Here is a 19,112-nt window from a genome sequence, read left to right as displayed (position 1 = left end):
CAGACATCAAAAACACAAGGCAAGTTATGCTTTCTTCTCATGGCACCCCAGAGCTATTTTGGTTATATTGGAAAGTCTGTTCCTAGATACAAGGAATTTTGATTATTAACCCTTAAATCTCCAAGATGTCTAACAGTAGCCAAAGCACAAGTTCTTTCAATCTGTGACTTCTCCAGGGTAAATTTAGTGACCCTGCATTCAGATTGGAACACAGGCTGGAGATAAGTCTACAATATTGTCGCTCCAATTCTTTGACCTGCAATCCCTTTGAGTGTAGCTCCCCATTGGGAAGGTGGGACTATTAAATTGAGCCCATGGTCTCTACCTAAGAGGAAACCACAGTGTTTGGAAACTTTCTGAATACGTTTTAATATATTACATATAAAGGAACAGATGGTCAGGGAAAAATTAGGGATATATATGTTCAAAGTTTTCAGGGCACACATGTCTTAAAAATCTGTATACATCTGCAATAAATACTACTGCACAATGGACATCTAATACCAGAAAAGAAAGTCACAGAAATGGTGCAGCTCAAATATTCTGGCTCGCTATTGGGCAGGTGATGCTGGTCCCCAACCATGTAGGTGACCCCATACCCTGCAAGTTGACAAAGGATCTGTGGCTACTATTCTGGGTAGATGGGGTTCTGCTCATCCATACTTGCATTGGTGAAGCAGTCCCCCAGGTTTTTCACAGCCAATGACTATTTCTGGGCAGTAGTAAACCTGCCTGCCGATACCAACTGGAAAATTATTTGCATCACATTTAGCAAATGGCACAGTTGCTGTCTGCCTCCCAATGTGCCTAACTGAAGGCCCAATCAAAATCTAAGCACACTACAACAATGAGTTAAAAGTTCTTTATTTTCAATTGCAAAGCTAATTTCACATTCATAAAAATAAGTGAAAGATACGTCGAGCAAGAGATTACTTTTTTTTTTATAGCTCATACATCAGGATAAAAACAGGAAGACAAAAACGTTTGTGCTACTGATTGATATTTACAAAGTTATTTGCACATTAGATGATCATTGAAATATTGGGGGAGCATTGTCTGTAGAAAAAATGCTTTAACCATTGTCACAGTGAATGCATTATCCACAGTAACAGAATGTGACCTAGTCCCCTGTAAATTGCTGAACAGTTTACCAAGAGTTATTTAGTTTTACTTTTAGTTGTACCTTTTACTAGTTTTTAAAACACCAGATAATAAATAGACTTTGAAAACTGCCATTTTATCAATGTTAAGATATCTGTATACAACCAAGTTACATATGCAGTTCAGCTGACCATAAACTGCTAATCTTCACTCTCCTGGTGTCTGACATTATGTGAATCATTTTATTATAGATTACACATAAACTTGTGCGATTCCATTATCCTTTATTTGTTCCACAAAGGAAAAACATTTTAGGGCCTGCTTTCTGCTGTAAAAACCTACCCCCAGCAGAGTCAGGCTGGGTTTATGCCATGACTAATTTCTACTCAACAGTACAGCCCATTCATTGAAATTTTTTAATTTTCTGTTGTTAAAAATTAAGTGTTTTACACCTAAACTAACTGCTCTCAATAAAAGTGAAAGCTGTAATACATATCAAGGCCCAGGAAACAATTATCAGCTGAATACTTTTTGCCCCAAAACAAAAACATATGAGTGAACCCTTGCCTTATTTGTGACAAGACACAAGCAACTCAAGTAAAAGAAAAATACTGCAGATGCTGGAAATCTGAAATAAAACAAGAAATGCTCAGCAGCTCTGGCAGCATCTGTGGTGAGAGAAGCAGAGTTAACGTTTCAGGTCAGTGACTCTTTAACTCTGCTTCTCTTTCCACAGATGCTGCTAGACCTGCTGAGTATCTCCAGCATTTCTTGTTTTTATTACAAGTCTCTTAAGAATTGGCGTAGTATTATGCAACTGTGAAATTTAATTATCATTTTTAGACAGAGATTTTGAAAATCACTGCATCACTGAAAATGTCCCATTTGCCATGATCTGTATCAGTGGACTAATTAGACTACTAACTGCTGTGCAATTAACTACCAATAATGTCAGTCTTCATGAATATACAGATCCTTAATCCCATATAAAAACATTAAAACATCATTTTATTTCATACAATTTTCTCAATTACTGCCCATTGCTGCTACACTTCCCACTTTAGTTGGGAAGCTGAGACAATCGGGCTCACAGACACAGAATTATACAATGCTGCTTCACAATTCACAGCTATGAGGAGCTACAAATTACTGTATACCTTTTTAAAGTTTCCATGCAGTGTTCCATGAACGGCGAATTGGTAAAAATCCCACTCAGTAATAGTAAACAACCCAAAATGATGCCTGAGGCCGAGGTCCAAGCTCACATCTGTGGTTGAGAGTTTTGTGGCTACTAGACCAAATAGGCCACCTAATACTGAAAATATTTGTGCTAATATACAATTATCTTCCAGTTTAACTGTGTTTCACAATAGCACTGTTGCAAGAATGTTTTTGTCTGAATTAATTTGTCTCTTTGATTTAGAAAACTTGTTTGATTTAGAAAACACAATAAAAGTAACTTCCACAGCCATTAAAGATTGATTTCGTGTAAATCAACCCAAAACTACATTATTCCTTTTTGGAATTTTACTAAATATAAACTATATGGTCAGACTGTAAAATCCACTCACCTGAGTACATCTAGAACATGGCTTCATAATGAACATTCAGTGCCAGTGTCACCAACAATAATAATACTTACAATTCTCTATTTCAGCCAAATGAAACTGGAGCATGTTCGAAAAACACAGAATAAAAGTGCTCCTTATTGAATGGTTCTGACTAACCTGGGTCGAACCGTAGCCAAATTTAGCATTAATTTAAAATGCAAAAAGGGCAGAAGCAAATGAAGCTAGTTAACTGGTGCGTTTTGTAAATATATCACAGACTACATAAAGTATAACAGCAGTAAAATATCTCTCCACAAATACTTTACTTAATTCAAAATATTCTACTAGATAACTTGATTTGTTTTTGTCCAGCTATATAATTATAAGATTGACACAAATAGATTAAAGTCAGACTTTTTTTTATTCATTTATGGGATATGGGCATAGCCAGCATTTACTGCACATAATTCAGGGGCTTACTCAGCCATATCAGAGGGCAGCTAAGAGTTAACCACATTGCTGTAGGTCTGGACTTTCTTCCCTAAAGGGCATGAATGAACCAGGTGGGTTTTTACAACATCCAATGGTTACATAGTCTCCATTATTGAGACTAGTTTTTTTTTAAAATTCCAGATCTATTTATTAACTGAATTCAAATTCCCCAGCTGCCGTGGTGAGATGTGACTTCATTTCAGATTACCAGTCCAGTAACATAACCATTCCATAACATAACATAACCAATATCATTCCCTTAATGATGTTGTGCAACATGTGAGTCACATGACACCTGTTCCCCTTATGGCAAGTTCACAGTATTAACAGTTGCTCTGGGTAGACTAAGTGCAGACCAGGTTCTTACCCCACATAGAACAGGGAAAATCAGAGCAGAGTTATCCAAGTTTTTCTTGCTTACTACTAGCTGTTAGAAATACATCAACTATGGCAGAGGGCTGGGAGGTGCAGGTTAACCTCTCCACCCAGAATATGGGAAGACTGTGGGGTTGGGGGGGACTGTGGAAAGGAGGATAATGTGAAGAAAAATTGGCTGAGTCTGTTCACAATAAATAAAACACACCCTTGTTTTATCATCTTGAAAATCTTGATCTTGCCAACCTGTACTGTTGTTATTGAAAGTAAAACAATTTGGTGGGAATTGCCTTAGGAGATCTCCTGCTTGGACACTTCCTTGGATAGATGTTGAAATGTGGTTTCAGCTCACCTTCTACTAAAGATACTGTGGCCAATTGGGAAAACTCCCAAGGAAATTCTTGACAATTATGTTCCCTTCAATATAAATTCAATGACACCATCACGAACAAACACATGAATGTATAAAATAACACCACCCTCTTGCTGTGGCAACTCATTCTTGCCTGAAGTGATAATTTTCATTATCTTTACAATAAAAAAACTTTACTTTGCCACCTAATGATGGAAGTGCTCAATATCTAGACCACCTATCCACAATTGCCAACAAATTAATTTATTTTGTCATAGATTGGAGCTCAATGTATGATTATTATGCAATAAAAATCAAATGAATCCATTCTCTTCCTCTAGCTTTCAAACCATTCACATGTATCAGCTAAGTTGACTTCAAACTGTACCAGGACAATCTCAAAGTGACCTTTAGTCACAAAAAGAGATTTAATGCTAGCACAACCACCTCAAGATAAAGGGTGATAAATCCTGCTGTGCTCTTTATGGTTAATCCAACCTGTACAGGTAAGTTTGTTCAGCTTCAAGTGGAACACACTATTGCAAGTAACTGCACTAAAATTGGGTTGACTTGAGAATCATATACTTGTTCAAATGCTTATGCTGTCTGTCCCTGGTGACAGACTGCAGTAATTTCTCTGATGTTAAACTGACAGGCCTGCAGGTTCCTGGTTTCTTCCTCCCTCCTGTCTTAAATAATGGAGTGACATTTCCAATTTTCTAATCCAAGGATAGAATTCTCAAATTTGTGGCTTCAACTTGTCCTCATCTTTTTTCAGTATAGTTAACTCTGAATAAATACCATCAATAATCCAAACAGAATTTCAAATGCATGTTCAATTCACTCCCAGTATAATGAGTTCCCACACACCAAACAACATCTCCTTTACTCCCATTGTCAAATCCAAATGCACTGTACAACGTGGTATTCTTATTATAGAGTTCCAATGCACCAGATCATACTCTCCCATATTATACTGAATTCACTGTACAAAACCACACTTCATGGACTTTTACTTTGCAATGTTCCAATGTATCAAACCATGTTCCACGCTCACTCATTCAGAAAATCCACGAAACAGGACTGATTACCACATTAACAGGGAAGGTGTTTTTATCTTAACATATACTGTTTAGCAGTCCCTGTTTGAAAGAGAATATCTTGGAGGGAGATCTTCTGTTAAGTATTCCTCTACAGTACAAAATACATATTAAGTTCAAGTATTTCAATATTCCAATTATTTTGAGATTTACAATTAGTCCGTGGCATGGCTGTGTACTTCCTTCACTAGTCCTATAATTCAACATGTTAGCAGCCTGAAGGCATTTACATTTTCTGATTAATTCCTAAATGCTCTTTGTTGGGCAGTGAAAATAATGTAGATAGATACTCAGTTTAATCTCCTTTAATGAAAGTGAGGGCATCAGGGGAAGTGATGGTATAGTGGTATCTAACCATCTCACCTTGACATTCAACGGCATTACAATCGTTGAATCCCTCACTATCAACATCCTAGGGGTTACCATTGACCAGAAACTGAACTGGAGTAGCCATATAAATACCATGGCTACAAGAGCAGGTCAGAGGCTAGGAATCCTGCGGTGAATAACTCACCTCCTGACTCCCCAATGCCTGTCCATCATCTACAAGGCACAAGTCAGGAGTGTGATGGAATACTCTCCACTTGCCTGGATGAGTGCAGCTCCAACAACACTCAAGAAGCTTGACACCATCCAGGACAAAGCAGCCCATTTGTTTGGCACCCCATTCACCACCTTCAACATTCACTCCCTTGACAATCAAAGTACAGTGGCAGCAGTGTGTACCATCTACAAGATGCACTGCAGCAACTCACCAAGGCTCCTTAGACAACATCTTCCAAAACCATGACCTCTACCACCTAGAAGGACAAGGGCAGCAAATGCATGGGAACACCACCACCTGCAAGTTCCCCTCCAAGCCACACACCAGCCTGACTTGGAACTATATCGCCGTTCCTTCACTGTCTCTAGGTCAAATTCCTGGAACTCCCTTCCCAACAGCGCTGTTGGTGTACCTAGCCCACATGGACTGCAGCAGTTCAAGAAGGCAGCTCACCACCACCTTCTCAAGGGCAATTAGGGATGGGCAATAAATGCTGGCCTAGCCAGCAATGCCCATGAATGAATAAAAAAAACTGTACTTAATATACCCACAAAGTCAATTTCAGGAGGCAGAGGGAATGTAATGTTAATCCACCAAATCCATTTTGCCTTTTAATTCCTATGTCTTAGATGTATCTTCTAGACTCTGTGGATTTTTATGGGAAGAATTTACTGTACTATTGGAATAATGTCCAGAATCTACACTTGATTGACTGCTTTGCAGATCATTCTCTTCATTAAGGATCTTCCCATTAGGCATGGTTGTGTCTTTGTCTGACTTTGACCCATCAGTTTTAGTCGAATCTTTCAATACTGATGTAATTTCTGATTGAGACACAATGGAGAGTTTGTCCCAGTGATCCTCATGCAGGTCTTCTTTATTCAGTGTTGCAAATACTGGCTGTTGGGATGGTTCAGTCAAGTACTGAAAAATGTAAAACAGAACGATTAACATTTGTTCAGACTAACCCATCAGCAATTTTAACTGAAAATACTAAATTAAAATAAAGCCATACAGTCATGTTATTTTGGTTATCAAATTCAACAGAACCCCCCACCCCCAAACAAAAAATGAAGCTTCCCCACTAAAGAATTTATTTGTCACTTCACCCTGACCCACCCAGTCTACACACCCATAATTTTATCCCCCCCATTTGCTTCCCACTGCCCATCATTCCTCAGCTAAAAACCTGAGCAGAAAATCTTTTCCTAAGTCATGGATGATGCTAGGAGCTTCAGAAGAGCAGTGCATTTCAAAGATAATAGCAGATGAGGATGGCTATTTACTGAGATCCTGCTTCCAAGGGACATGTTCCAGACAAACACAAGAACAACAACAACTTATATTTATATCGCACCTTTAACATAATAAAACATCCTAAGGAACTTCACTGGAGCAAAATAAAACAAAATAATAACACTGAGCCAAATAAGGAGATATTAGGTTAGATGATCAAAAGATTGGTCAAAGAAGTACACACAAACATACGAATTAGGAGCAGGAGTAGGCCACTCGGCCCTTTGAGCCTGCTCCGCCAATCAATAAGTTCATGGCTGAACTGATTACTCCACATTTCCACCAACCCCCAATAATCTTCCACCTTCAGGTTTTAAGGAGTGTCTTAAAGGAGGAAAACGAGGTAGAGAGGCAGAGGAGGTTTTGGGAGGAAATTCCAGAGCTTAGGGTCTAGGCAGCTGAAGGAACCAAATGATGGAGTGATTAAAATCAGGGATGCTCAAGAGGCTGGAATTAGAGGAGTGCCGAGATCTCAGAGGAGATTACAGAGAAAGGGAGGGGCCAGGCTATTGAGGGATTTGAAAACAAGGATGAGAATTTTAAAATCAAGGCTTCGTTTAATTGGGTGTCAGTGTCATAGACACATTTACCGCACAGGAGGTGACCATTCAGCCCATTAAGTCCATGCTGACTCTCCGCAGAGCTATGCAGTCAGTCCCACTCACCAGCTCGATCCCCATAACCCTGCAAGTCTATTTCTCTCAAGTAGCCATCCAACTTCCTCTCGAAGTCATTGATCGTCTCCGCTTCCACCATCCGTGAATGATGGGTGAACGACATTTGGTGTGAGTTAGGATATGGGCAGCAGAGTTTTGGATGACCTCAAGTTTATGGAGGATAGAATGTGGGAGGCCAGCCAGGAGTGCATTAGAATAGTCAAGTCTGAAGGTACCCAAGATTTTCCACATAGGAAGCCATGAACAAAAATAATTCTAATCCCATGTTTTTGCATGAATTGCTACATATTCGCTCTCCCATTCACACTTCCATGTGAGCACATTACAGCATGAACACACATGATTGGATGATGCTTATTACATATCGAAACTAGATTTTGTTTTATAACTACCAACTTACTAACTGTTGTAATGGCCTGTTCCACTCAGTCCCTACTTCCATAACCTTTGTATAGCATGAATAAAAACAAAATTATTTTGTGTGAATCCAATTGTAAAAGTGACAAATTATAATAATGCTAATCCCCCCAAAATATGATTTCACTGCCTGGATTACCAATTACACATTAATGTTGCTGAACAACAGGAAAAGGAACTGAAGGATATGGTGAATGCACAGTGATTGTAAGCCTGTTCTGTTTTATTAATAACTAACATACTTACTGTTAATTGCAACTGCCTTTGGAAGTTTGAAACCTCTGGAGCATTTTCAATTCAGGGCCTGGATTTCAGCAAATAGTGCCCCATAAACAAAGTCAATATCAAATACAATTTCTATTTATCAGAATTTCCAGATTCCTTTAAGGAGAGAAGGTGAAGCCTCCTATTTCTTATTTACTTTTCTCCTCTTTAGATTCCCCTGTGCCACACCACCTTTCCCTGTCTATGTTAGCAGGTAGTTACGAGGTGTGCAAGATTGGTTCAAGATGATTCTCCATTTTCTGTTTTCTTGTTGGAAAATGCTTCACATCAGGTCTACAGCTTGTCCTGATGACATGGCCAAGACCATGAGTTTCCAATCAGGAAAATCTTGGGCACTTTTCTGTAACACTACATGTCAAATAGCAATCACTCAACATTATGATCTTCTAGCTGCACTGAAGTATAAACCACTGAGATAAAAGGTTAGTCATACCTCTCTTATATGTACAGGGAGACTGTAGGAAGGATACATTAGGTACTTGATGGCTCTGCGTGCATAGATCACAAAGAAGAAGCATCCCAATGTTACCACCAAAACAGCAACCAATGTTATGAAAAGGACCTGGGCTGCTGCTATAACTCTTCTCTTAGCTGCAGATAAAAAAAAAATGACAACACTGACTGTTGTTACGAGGACTGGCAACATATGATCCAACACAAGACATCAGCACTGCACAATACTTCAATATGTCACCTGAAGCTGGACTTCCAACTGTAATATTCATGCAATTCCCTATAATTTGAGTTGTGACTGTAGAGATAACTATATGAAATCAGGATTCCCTCAGAGTTGCTCCCATATCCAAAACAGATTTCCGCCATCAGCCCGGTTATCACAGGTTCATTTCTAATTGGTGACATCACTAGTTCGTGTTCCAGCACAGGGGTTCAATACAGACCAAACAGTTGTGTGTTGGGTCTGTGCAAGTATCTATATAGGTGCTGGGGTGAAGCCATTGCACTGACTACATTAGGACAGACAGGAGTGGAACTCTAAGGGCAGTCCCACTCAGGTGAGATGGTGAAGGAGAATGGCATGATCAACCATATCCAATGCTGCCAAGACGTCAAACAGGACGAGAAGTAAAAAACCATTACAGTCACAATCACAGTGGCGCAGTGGTTAGCACCGCAGCCTCACAGCTCCAGTGACCCGGGTTCAATTCTGGGTACTGCCTGTGTGGAGTTTGCAAGTTCTCCCTGTGTCTGTGTGGGTTTTCACCGGGTGCTCCGGTTTCCTCCCACAGCCAAAGACTTGCAGGTTGATAGGTAAATTGGCCATTGTAAATTGCCCCTAGTATAGGTAGGTGGTAGGGGAATATAGGGACAGGTGGGGATGTGGTAGGAATGTAGGATTAGTATAAATGGGTGGTTGATGGTCGACACAGACTGGGTGGGCCGAAGAGCCTGTTTCAGTGCTGTACCTCTCTAAAAAATAAAAAATATTGTTGTTGACTTTCACTAAAGTAATCTCAGTAGGTCAGGGAAAACCCAGGCTGAAAGTTTCAAATAGGGAGTAATGGGTGAGGTGAGTTAGGAGTTGAAGACACATTTGCGGACCTTGGACAAGGAGAAGTGAAAGACTGGTTAGTCTTGAAGAGGATTAATTTGTCGGATTATATGGAAAAATCTGGGGTGTGGGACTAAATTGGATAGCTCTTTAGAAGAGCTGGCACAGGCATGATGGGCCGAATAGCGTCCTGCTGTGCTGTAAGATCCTATGATTCTGAACAATTGCACTATTGGTATCTGTACCTAAGCATGCAATACCTTCACCATTCTCCGAATACAGCAAGGAAGGTAATAAAGGGCAGTGGATAAACAAGGAACAAAATTAAGCAGGAGGAGTACATCAGAAAGTTTGCCAGAGCACTTTGGTATACCAATGCAGTTGTGGATTTACAACTGAAGCATCTCCCAGCCCCCCATCACATCCCCCACCCCAGAGATTCAGTTTAATCTTAATCAGACCACATAGGGAAGGCATCAAAGGCACGGCACATCTGCATGGAAAGGAATAAAATTGAGGGGACAAGCCTATGTGCAGTGGAGACATTTTACCAACATTTTCTACATTCAGAAGTGAAACTAGAGACAGTCACTCTCAACATTTTTACAAGGTCTTCAAATCTACAATTACATTTATTTAATGGTAATATTATAGAGGAAGGTGGTAATGGTCCCTCAATATACCAGTATAATGTAGCTATTATCTATTCTTGCATTTTCAGAACCAAATATATATATAATAATCAAATCAATAGACTACAATTCAATGATGCTAAGACAGTACAGTTTCCAGTTAGACTGGAACAATCCAGTAATATACACAATAAAATTACCTGCTACAGTATAAATTATGAATAATAAATAACTGGTGAATGGAAGTGTAATAATTTTTATAAACAGGTTAAAAAACTATAGTTGATCCCTTTAAACATAAATAATAAAAAGTCCGCTTATATAAATCGTAAAATAACTTATTTAATTTCATACTAGACAAAACACAGCAAAAAAATCCTATTTGCAGTTAAAGTACAATAAAAATCCTTAAAGAGACAGTCAACACTGGAAATTGTGCAGATAGCAATCATGAAAGAAAAAAGCCTTGTACTTATACAGCAGCTTTCATGATCCCAAAGGACATCCCAAAACATTTTACAGACAACGAATTACTTTTGAAACTTAGTCATTGTTATAAAATAGGAAATGCAGCAGCCAATTGCACACAAGGTCCCACAAACAGCAAATGAGAGAATGACAAAATACTCTGTTTTTAGTGATGTAAGTTGAGGGATAAATATTGGCCAGAACACTTGGAAAAAATTCCCTCACTCTTCAAAATAGTGCTACAGGATCTTTTACGCCTGCCTGAGAGGGCAGACAGCACCTCAGTTTAGCATCTCATCCAAAAGACAACACCTCTGAAGGTACAGCGCTCCCGCTATACTGTACTGAAATGGTAATCACGAAGTTAATCCCTCGTGCCAGAGATCTGCATTATGAAGGAAGACAGGAGAAACTTGGGGTGGAATTGTCAATCTCCACCGATGTCAGGAGCAGAGGCTGACTGGCCCGAAAATTACAAAATGAAAAGCCTTGTTAAAGGTTAAGCTTAGGAGACTAACTGGGATTTTCCAGTTGGCTCCAGTTTGCCAAAGCGACAGGTGGGGTGGGGGCAGATCAACTGGCTGGAGGTGGTCATCCAGCGGCAGACCGGAGGGCCAGCACTCCAGGCAGGACTACAAACCCTTTGTGGGGGTACAGCCAAAGGCCGCCCTGTAGAGGTGCTCCCCCCCACCTTCCCCACCACAGTGGTGGCCTGACTGATTTTTGTTTATTTTAATTAAAGGTTTTTAAAAAGTGACCTCCTTATTGAAGCACCCTCTCCACTTAGTTACCTGGTTCTGCGGCCGGGTGCTCCTCTGAAGCTGGAAGGCCTCTGATTGGCCCTCCAGCTTCAAGAGCCTGCCCACTGCCCTTATTTGGACAGGGAACCTGTCTCCATGCCGGTTAAGGGGGCGACCCCATTCAAATTCCAGGTTAGTGACTGCATCACCCCCCCTCTGCCCCCATCACTCCCGGGGTGGTTTTGGGACCCAGAAACAGTCCCGGCTCCTGTTTACCAACACCAAGGTGAAAATTCAGCCCATGGTCTTTTCAGTCTTGAAATACATCTGATTTAGAGGGAATGTCATAGAGGCTTATTGAAAAGCTAAACCTGCAACATGTCATTCAGGCCCCCACCTGCCAAAAATGAGGCACATGAATTTTGTCATATGAACATTGATTTTAAACTGTTATGGTGTGACTGGATGTGTTAAAAAATAAAATCACCAGACACTTGGCTGGAAAAATATTTTTGCATACTAACAGACAGAGCTTGGAGGGACAAAGGGGCTATTCCCTGCTCCAACCCACAATGGACTTTGAGCACCAGGTATCGTGTGCAAGAAGAGACATTCCAGGGTCGGCTAAGACAAGAGAATCCACAAACAGACGTGGTCACACTGACTAGTCACATGACTAACCTGCTTGACAACCTGGATTTTTCTGAATTGTACAAAGAGTTTGAACTGAGAGAAAGACTGCTCCCGGAGTGAGAAGACCTCTCCTGTCTGCTCCCATCTCTTTCTCACAAGCCTCTGGACCCAATGAGGCCACATGAACCTCAAGAGAGAAAAGTCTCCTGCATCGAACAAGGTTTAAGAATAACACTGGACCCCAATGAAAAGCAAGACCTACCTACAATCAAGGACTCTACAGTGAACTTGAAGAACAGTAACCAAAACCATCTTCAGATATTGCCTCAAACTTTTCCACTTTAATTCTTCTGCTCTTTTCTGTCTCTGTGTGCATGTGCATGTGTATCGCGTATGCATGCTAGCGTGGGTGCGTCGCATCTCCGTAGGCATTAACTAAATTAGAGTTTAAGTTTAATAAAGTTCAATCTTTTTTATTTAAACTTAAGAAAATCTGTTTGGCAAGTTTCTTTGCCTTATAATTGGAGATTAGTGAACAAGGATTCACTAAGGGGGGAGCTAAAAAAACAGTGTGTTTAAAATGAAACCCTGTTATGGTAAAACTAGGTGAAGGCTGAAAGGGAACCCTAGACCCCTTTATCACCTGGTAGCAATAAACACTACTTCAAGTTGTTAGGTTCCACATGTACGCTGATGGCACGTAGCTCTATCTCATCACCCCCATTCTTGATCTTGCCACTGTCTCTCAATTGCTAGACTGCTTGTCCAATATTCAGTACTGCTGAAATGAGCATAAGTTTCCTCTAACTAAACATTGGGAAAACAGAAGCCATTGCCTTCGGTCCCTGCCAAAAACTCCATTCCCTAACCACTGACTCAATTCCTCTCCCTGGCAACTGTTTGCAGCCTTGGTGTTGTATTGACCCCCAAGGTGAGCTTCTGATCGCATATCGTGCCATCACTAAGTTCGCCGACTTCCACCTCTGAAACATCGTCTGATTCTGCCTCTGGCTCAGCTCATTTGCTGCTGAAACCTTCATTCATGCCTTTGTTACCTCTAGACTTGACTACTCCAATGCATGCCTGGCCAGCCACCCTCCTTCAACCATCAGTAAACTTAAGTTAATCAAATCTCACCTTTTTAAAAAAAATTCTTTCATTAGGGATATGGGCGTTTCTGACAAGGTCAGTATTTGTTGCTCAGGCCCAAATTGCCCTTGAACTAACAGACTTGCTAGGCCATTTCAGAGGGCAGTTAAAAGTCAACCACATTGCAGTGGGTCTGGAGTCACATATAGACCAGACCAGGTAAGAACGGCAGATTTCCTTCTGTAAAAGGACATTAGTAAACCAAATGGGTTTTTACAACAATCAACAGTTTCATGGTACTGAGACTAGTTTTCAATTCCAGATTTTTATTAATTAATTGCATTTAAATTCCACCAGCTGCCATGGTGGGATCTGAACCTGTGTACCCAGGGCAATGGCCTGGACCTCAGGTTTACTAGTTCAGTGACATTACCACTGCCTTCCCCATATTCTAACTGGTACCAAGTCCTCTTCACTCATCACCCCTGTCTTCGCTGACCTACACTGGCTCCCAGTTAAGCCTCAAATTTGAAATTCTCATCCTTTTTCAAATTCTCCATGACCTTTTCCTTTCTATCTCTGTAACCTCCTCCAGTCCTAGATATCTGCGTTTCTCCAATCCTGGCCTCTTGCGCATACCCAAGTTTAATTGGTCTACCTTTGGCGACCATGCCTTCAACTGCCAAGGACCCAAGAACTGGAATTCCCTCTTCAAACCCCCCCACATCACTTTCCTCCTTAAAATCTGTGTCTCTTCTGAAGCTTTACGTCAACTGCCCTAACATTCCCCATGCTGTTCGGTGTCAAAATTTGACAGATAATGCTGTGAAGCAACTTAGGATGTTTTACATAAACGGTGCTATATAAATACAAGCTGTTGTTGTTGTTGTACATTATAACATGATTAGGAGGCAGCAACAACACTGCCGCCAAAGCATAGCTGAGATACGTATAATTTTATGATTTGCCTATTCACTATGTCACCAAATAGGATTTGAAGTTGTGTGGTCAATGGAGCACAGTATCACTAACAGCAGGACTACAATTCTGCCAAGAACATCAACAACAAAAACAACTTGCATTTTTATATTAAAATTATTAAGATATAACAAAGAATGAATGTAAAAATCTTACTATCAGCAGTGACAGAATTACAAAACACTGGGCTGAGCTGTCCTTGCTTTACACTCTCCTTGCTATAAGCCTGAACTTTCAAGCAATAGATGGTCCATGGTTGGAGATCAAGCAAAACAGTTGATGTAGTAACAGATTTATTATACACCTGAAATAAAATAGGGACAAGTCAATTGGTTAGCATTTCTTTAACTTGAGTTTGCGTAATGGAAAATAGTCGCTACGTTGATAGCATGACATTGCTTCATGAAATCAAAAACCATTCAACATTCCTTCATCGGAATCATTCCATTCTAATATGTAAGTGGCAGACTAGTAGCAATAGAATTTGATATGGGTATGGGATAAAATACTAAAACATGAACCTTGTAGTCCATGAGCCTTGTCAAAGTTGCTATGGGTGAAGTTGACAAAGATCTAGAGATATTGGAAGACTTAGCATGTCCAGTCACTGAAGAGCAGTACTCAAAAAAAGTAAATGGAATGTAATTGTGCTGAACTACATAGTCAAATCAGTAGCGTACAAATTAATACAAGAGAGAATATGAGAATGGAATGGCAGTTAACATAAAAGGGAACCTAAAAGTCTTCTTCTGGCACGTAAATAGTAAACAGATAGTAAGAGGCAGGGTGGGTCCTGTTAAAGACAAAGAGGGTACTAAATGCTTAGAGGTCAAGGTCTTTACTAAGGAAGAATAAGCTGACAAAATATCGGTAGAAACGGAGATGAAAGAAGTAATGGGTGGCCATGATTAGAATGGATAAGTCGCCTGGTCCGGATGGCTTGCCTCCCAGGTTGCTGAAGGAAGTGGCAGTAGAGATAGTGGAAGGGATTGCCATAATCTTCCAATCTTACCTAGATACGAGGAAGGTGCCAGAGGATCAGAAAGTGACAAATTTGACACGCATATTCAAGAAAGGGTGTAAGGACATTCCTAGGAACTACAGGCCAGTCAGTTTAACATCTGTAGTGGGTATGGTTTTAGAAACAATAATCAGGGTAAAAAAAAAACAGGCACTTGGAGAGGTTTGAGTTAATTAAACAGAGACAACACGGATTTGTAAAAGGTAGATCATGCTTGACTAATGTAATTGAATTTTCTGATGAAATAGAAGCTTGATGAAGGAATATTTGTTCATATTCTACAAATGGATTTTAAGAAGCATATGACAAAGTATCACATAAAAATGCTGATTACCAAAATTGAGGCACATGGAATAGAGGGTCAGTTTCAGGTGGGATAAAAAATTGGCTGAAGGACAGAAAACAGCAAGTTGCGGTAAATTAGTGTTTTTCAGACTGAAGGATGGTAGACAGTGGTATTCTCCAAGGGTCAGTGTTAGGACTATTGCTTTTTTGATATATGCAAGTGACTTGGATATTGGAATACGGAATAACTTTTCTAAATTTGCCTATGATACTAAACTTGGAGGTGTGGCAGACAGCGAGAATGAGACTAATTGACTACATCAGGACATAGATAGGCTAGCAGAATGGGCAGACAAGTGGCAGATGGAATTTTATACAGAGAAATGGGAGGTAATGCCTTTTGGAAGAAAGGATAGGGAGAGGCAATACAGATTTAATGGCACAGTTCTAAAGAGTGTGCAGGAACAGAGGGACCTGGGAGTACATATGCATAGATCTGTGAAAGTGGCTGTACATACTGAGTAGGCAGCAAAGCATATGGGATCTTGGGTTTCATAAATAGAAGTATTGAGTAAAAAAAACAGGGAGGTTATGCTGAACCTTTATAAAGCTCTGGTTAGCCCACAACTAGAATATCACATCCAGTTCTGGTCACTACACTTCAGGAAGGATGTGAGGGTCCTTGAGAGGGTGCAGAGGAGATTTATCAGAATGGTGCCAGGGTGAGGGACTTTAGCTACAAGGTTAGGTTGGAGAAGCTGGGGTTGTTCTCCGTGCAGCAAAGGAGATTGAGGAGAGATTTGATAGAGATGTACAAGATTATGATAGCTTTAGATAAGATAGACAAGGAAAAGCTGTTCCCATTAGTACAAGGACTAGGGGACAAAGATTTAAGGTTTTGAGCAAGAGATGCAAGGGGGATGTGAGGAAGAACTTTTGTTATGCAGTGAGCGGTAATGACCTGGAACTCACTGCCTATGAGGGTGGTGGAAGCAGAGACAATGAATGATTTCCAAAGGAAATTGGACAGGCACTTGAAGGAAATAAACTTGCAGGGCTACGAGAATAGAGTGGGGAAGTGGGACTGACTGGATTGTGCTACAGAGAGCCCACATGAACTCAATGGGCCTAAAGGCCTCCTCCTGTGCTGTAATGACACTATGACTCTAAATTAGAGGAAATCTTGCTAAAACAGTATTGCTCTGAAGAGACTGCACATCAAATATTGTGTCCAGTATTGGTCACCAACACTAAAGGAGACATTTCAGAGAAAAGCCGTGAGGGCAATCTCTAGTGTGAGAGGATTGCATTATTAGGAAAGACTGAAGAAACCTGGGCTTTTGGGTCTTGAAAAGCTTTTGACTTAGAGGGAGTATCATAGAAGTATATGATAAGCCATCTGAGAAAGGTAAATCTGACAGAAGTTAAACTAGACAGGAAGACAAGGAAACTTTGAAACTGGCAAAGTTTAAACTGATGTCAGGAAATTTTTCACACAAAGCGTGATCAACATATGGAATATCGGGTAGTGAGGCAAAAACCCTGGAATAATTTAAGAAACAATTAGATTCTGTGGCAGGTTAGATTAGATTTGTTCTAGAGGGGTAAACTAACATAGATCAAATTGTCTTCCTGACCTTTATATAACTTGTGATCTTCTGCAATCACGATAACATTAAATAAAATTATTGTTCATTTTTCTGATATGGATGATGCTGGTAAGACCACATTTCTTGCCCATCCCCAGTTGGTGAGAAGGTTGTGGTGATTCATCTCCTTGAACTGCCATAACCCTTTTGAGTATGGTGCTCCCATGAGGGTATCAGAATCCCTGGTTATTCACCCAGTGATAAGGAAGGAAAAACAATACATGTCCAAGTCAGGATAGTGTGTGTCTTTAAGGGAAACTTGGAGATCATGGTGTCTCATGGGTATCACTGCTCTTGTCCTCCTTGGTAGAAGAGGGAGGGTAAAAGGGGAGGGAGATGCTGTCAAAGATGAATGCATTTGTTTACTGCACAGGTGCAAATGCAGCATCATTGACTGAGAAATCACGTTCAGCGAGGTCTCAGGCAGCTGCCTGTAATAGAAATGGAGCTGGCACATGCACCTGATAGGAGGTTAGAGTTTTCTAATATAAATCAGGTCAATCCAATTAGAAATATAGCCAGCATTTATTGTCCATCCCTAAATGCTCTTGAAAAGGTGATGGTAAGCTACCTTCCTGAACTGCTGTGGTCTGTATGGTATAGGTACTCCCACAGTGCTTTTTCCTGTAGCAATTTGATACAACCGAGTGGCTTGCTCAGCCATTTCAGAAGGCAGTTATGAGTCAACCACAGTCCTGTGGATCTGGAGTCACATGTGGGTAAGGATTTTCTCCCGAGTCATTAGTTCTTCCAGTAGTTTCAAGATCATTATTAATAGAGACCAGCACTTTATTCCATATTTATTAAGTGAATGTAAATGCCATGGTAGGATTTGAACTCTTGTTACTGCAGCATTAGTCCAGGCCTCTGGATTACTAGCCCAGTAACGTTACCATGGTTGAGGCAAACAGCAGAGATGCATTTAAGGAGAACATAAAAAAATAAGAAAAACAGAAGATATAGAAGCAGGAATAGGCAATATGGCCTCTTGAGCTGCTCTGCTTTTCAATACGATCATGATTATTCTTCTACATCAACTCCACTTTCATGCCCTGTTCCCATATCCCTTGATTCCCTTAATGTCCAAAAATTTATCGATCTCAGTCCTGAATATACTCAACAAGTGAGCATCCAAAGCTCTTTGACGCAATTTGACACAAAAAGAAGTGAATTGAACCCAAGCCCCTTCACCCCTCAATGGCCGTGATCACCGCCTCCATCCCCCCGCCCCCAAATAGTACCCCGTCCCTCCCGCCGCCTCAATCGCCACTTTCTCTTCCTCACTCACCAGTTCAATTGCCACATTCAGTTTCCTGCCCCCTCCCACGATTGCTGCTTCTCTTTGCCACTCCCACCCACACCTGTCAGCTCACTGCTCACTCCCAGCCTCGCTGCCCCACCCCACCCACCCCCGCTTTTTATCTGGGCAGTGAGCAAGTGGCAAGCAGTCAGGAGCAGCTGGAAGGAAAGGTGAGCAGATGGCGCGGGGGGGGGGAGTGGCGAGGAGAAAGTGGCAATTGAGGCGGCAGGTGGGAGCTGGGTACTGTTGTGGAAGGGGAAATGGAGGTGGTGATCAAGGCCACTGAGGGGTGAGACAATGCTCGGACGTCATTACGTGGTGATGTTGGCGCGTGCATGCATGGATTCTTACTGGCAAGCTGGTAAATGTTCAGACGCACTGATGATCACTCTGCACTACCAGGAGACACTTCGAATTTTTTGATCTAATTTCCCAATGTACCTCAGTCAATTTGCCCCTTATACCTATGTCATTGGCTTTGTCTAAATTTAAGAACCTAATTTCAGAAGCTAGATATGTACATGAAGGAAAAAGTATGAGAAGGATCTGTAGATAGGATGAGATGAAGTAAGGTGGGAGGCGGCTCGTGTGGGGAATAAACACTGGCATAGAAGTGTT

General features: G+C 40.8%; 1 protein-coding gene across 2 annotated transcripts in view; it reads right to left on the bottom strand.

The window, feature by feature from the left end:
* Positions 1-847: 847 nt before the first annotated feature.
* LOC137374648 (interferon gamma receptor 2-like) overlaps positions 848-19,112 on the bottom strand; it is a 73,105-nt gene continuing 54,840 nt past the window's right edge. For both annotated transcript variants that reach the window (XM_068041099.1, XM_068041100.1), the window contains exons 7-9: positions 14,396-14,543; positions 8,623-8,780; positions 848-6,438 (exon numbers count right to left, since the gene is read on the bottom strand). In XM_068041099.1, coding sequence (XP_067897200.1) covers positions 6,133-6,438; positions 8,623-8,780; positions 14,396-14,543 — 612 coding nt within the window. In that variant the 3' untranslated portion in view covers positions 848-6,132. The remainder of the gene's footprint in view (positions 6,439-8,622; positions 8,781-14,395; positions 14,544-19,112) is intronic.

Source organism: Heterodontus francisci, chromosome 10 (assembly GCF_036365525.1).
Source record: "Heterodontus francisci isolate sHetFra1 chromosome 10, sHetFra1.hap1, whole genome shotgun sequence".
NCBI classification, from domain to species: Eukaryota; Metazoa; Chordata; class Chondrichthyes; order Heterodontiformes; family Heterodontidae; genus Heterodontus; species Heterodontus francisci.
The sequence above is the reverse complement of the archived record's forward strand: the minus strand, read 5'-3'. Positions and strand labels throughout refer to the sequence as shown.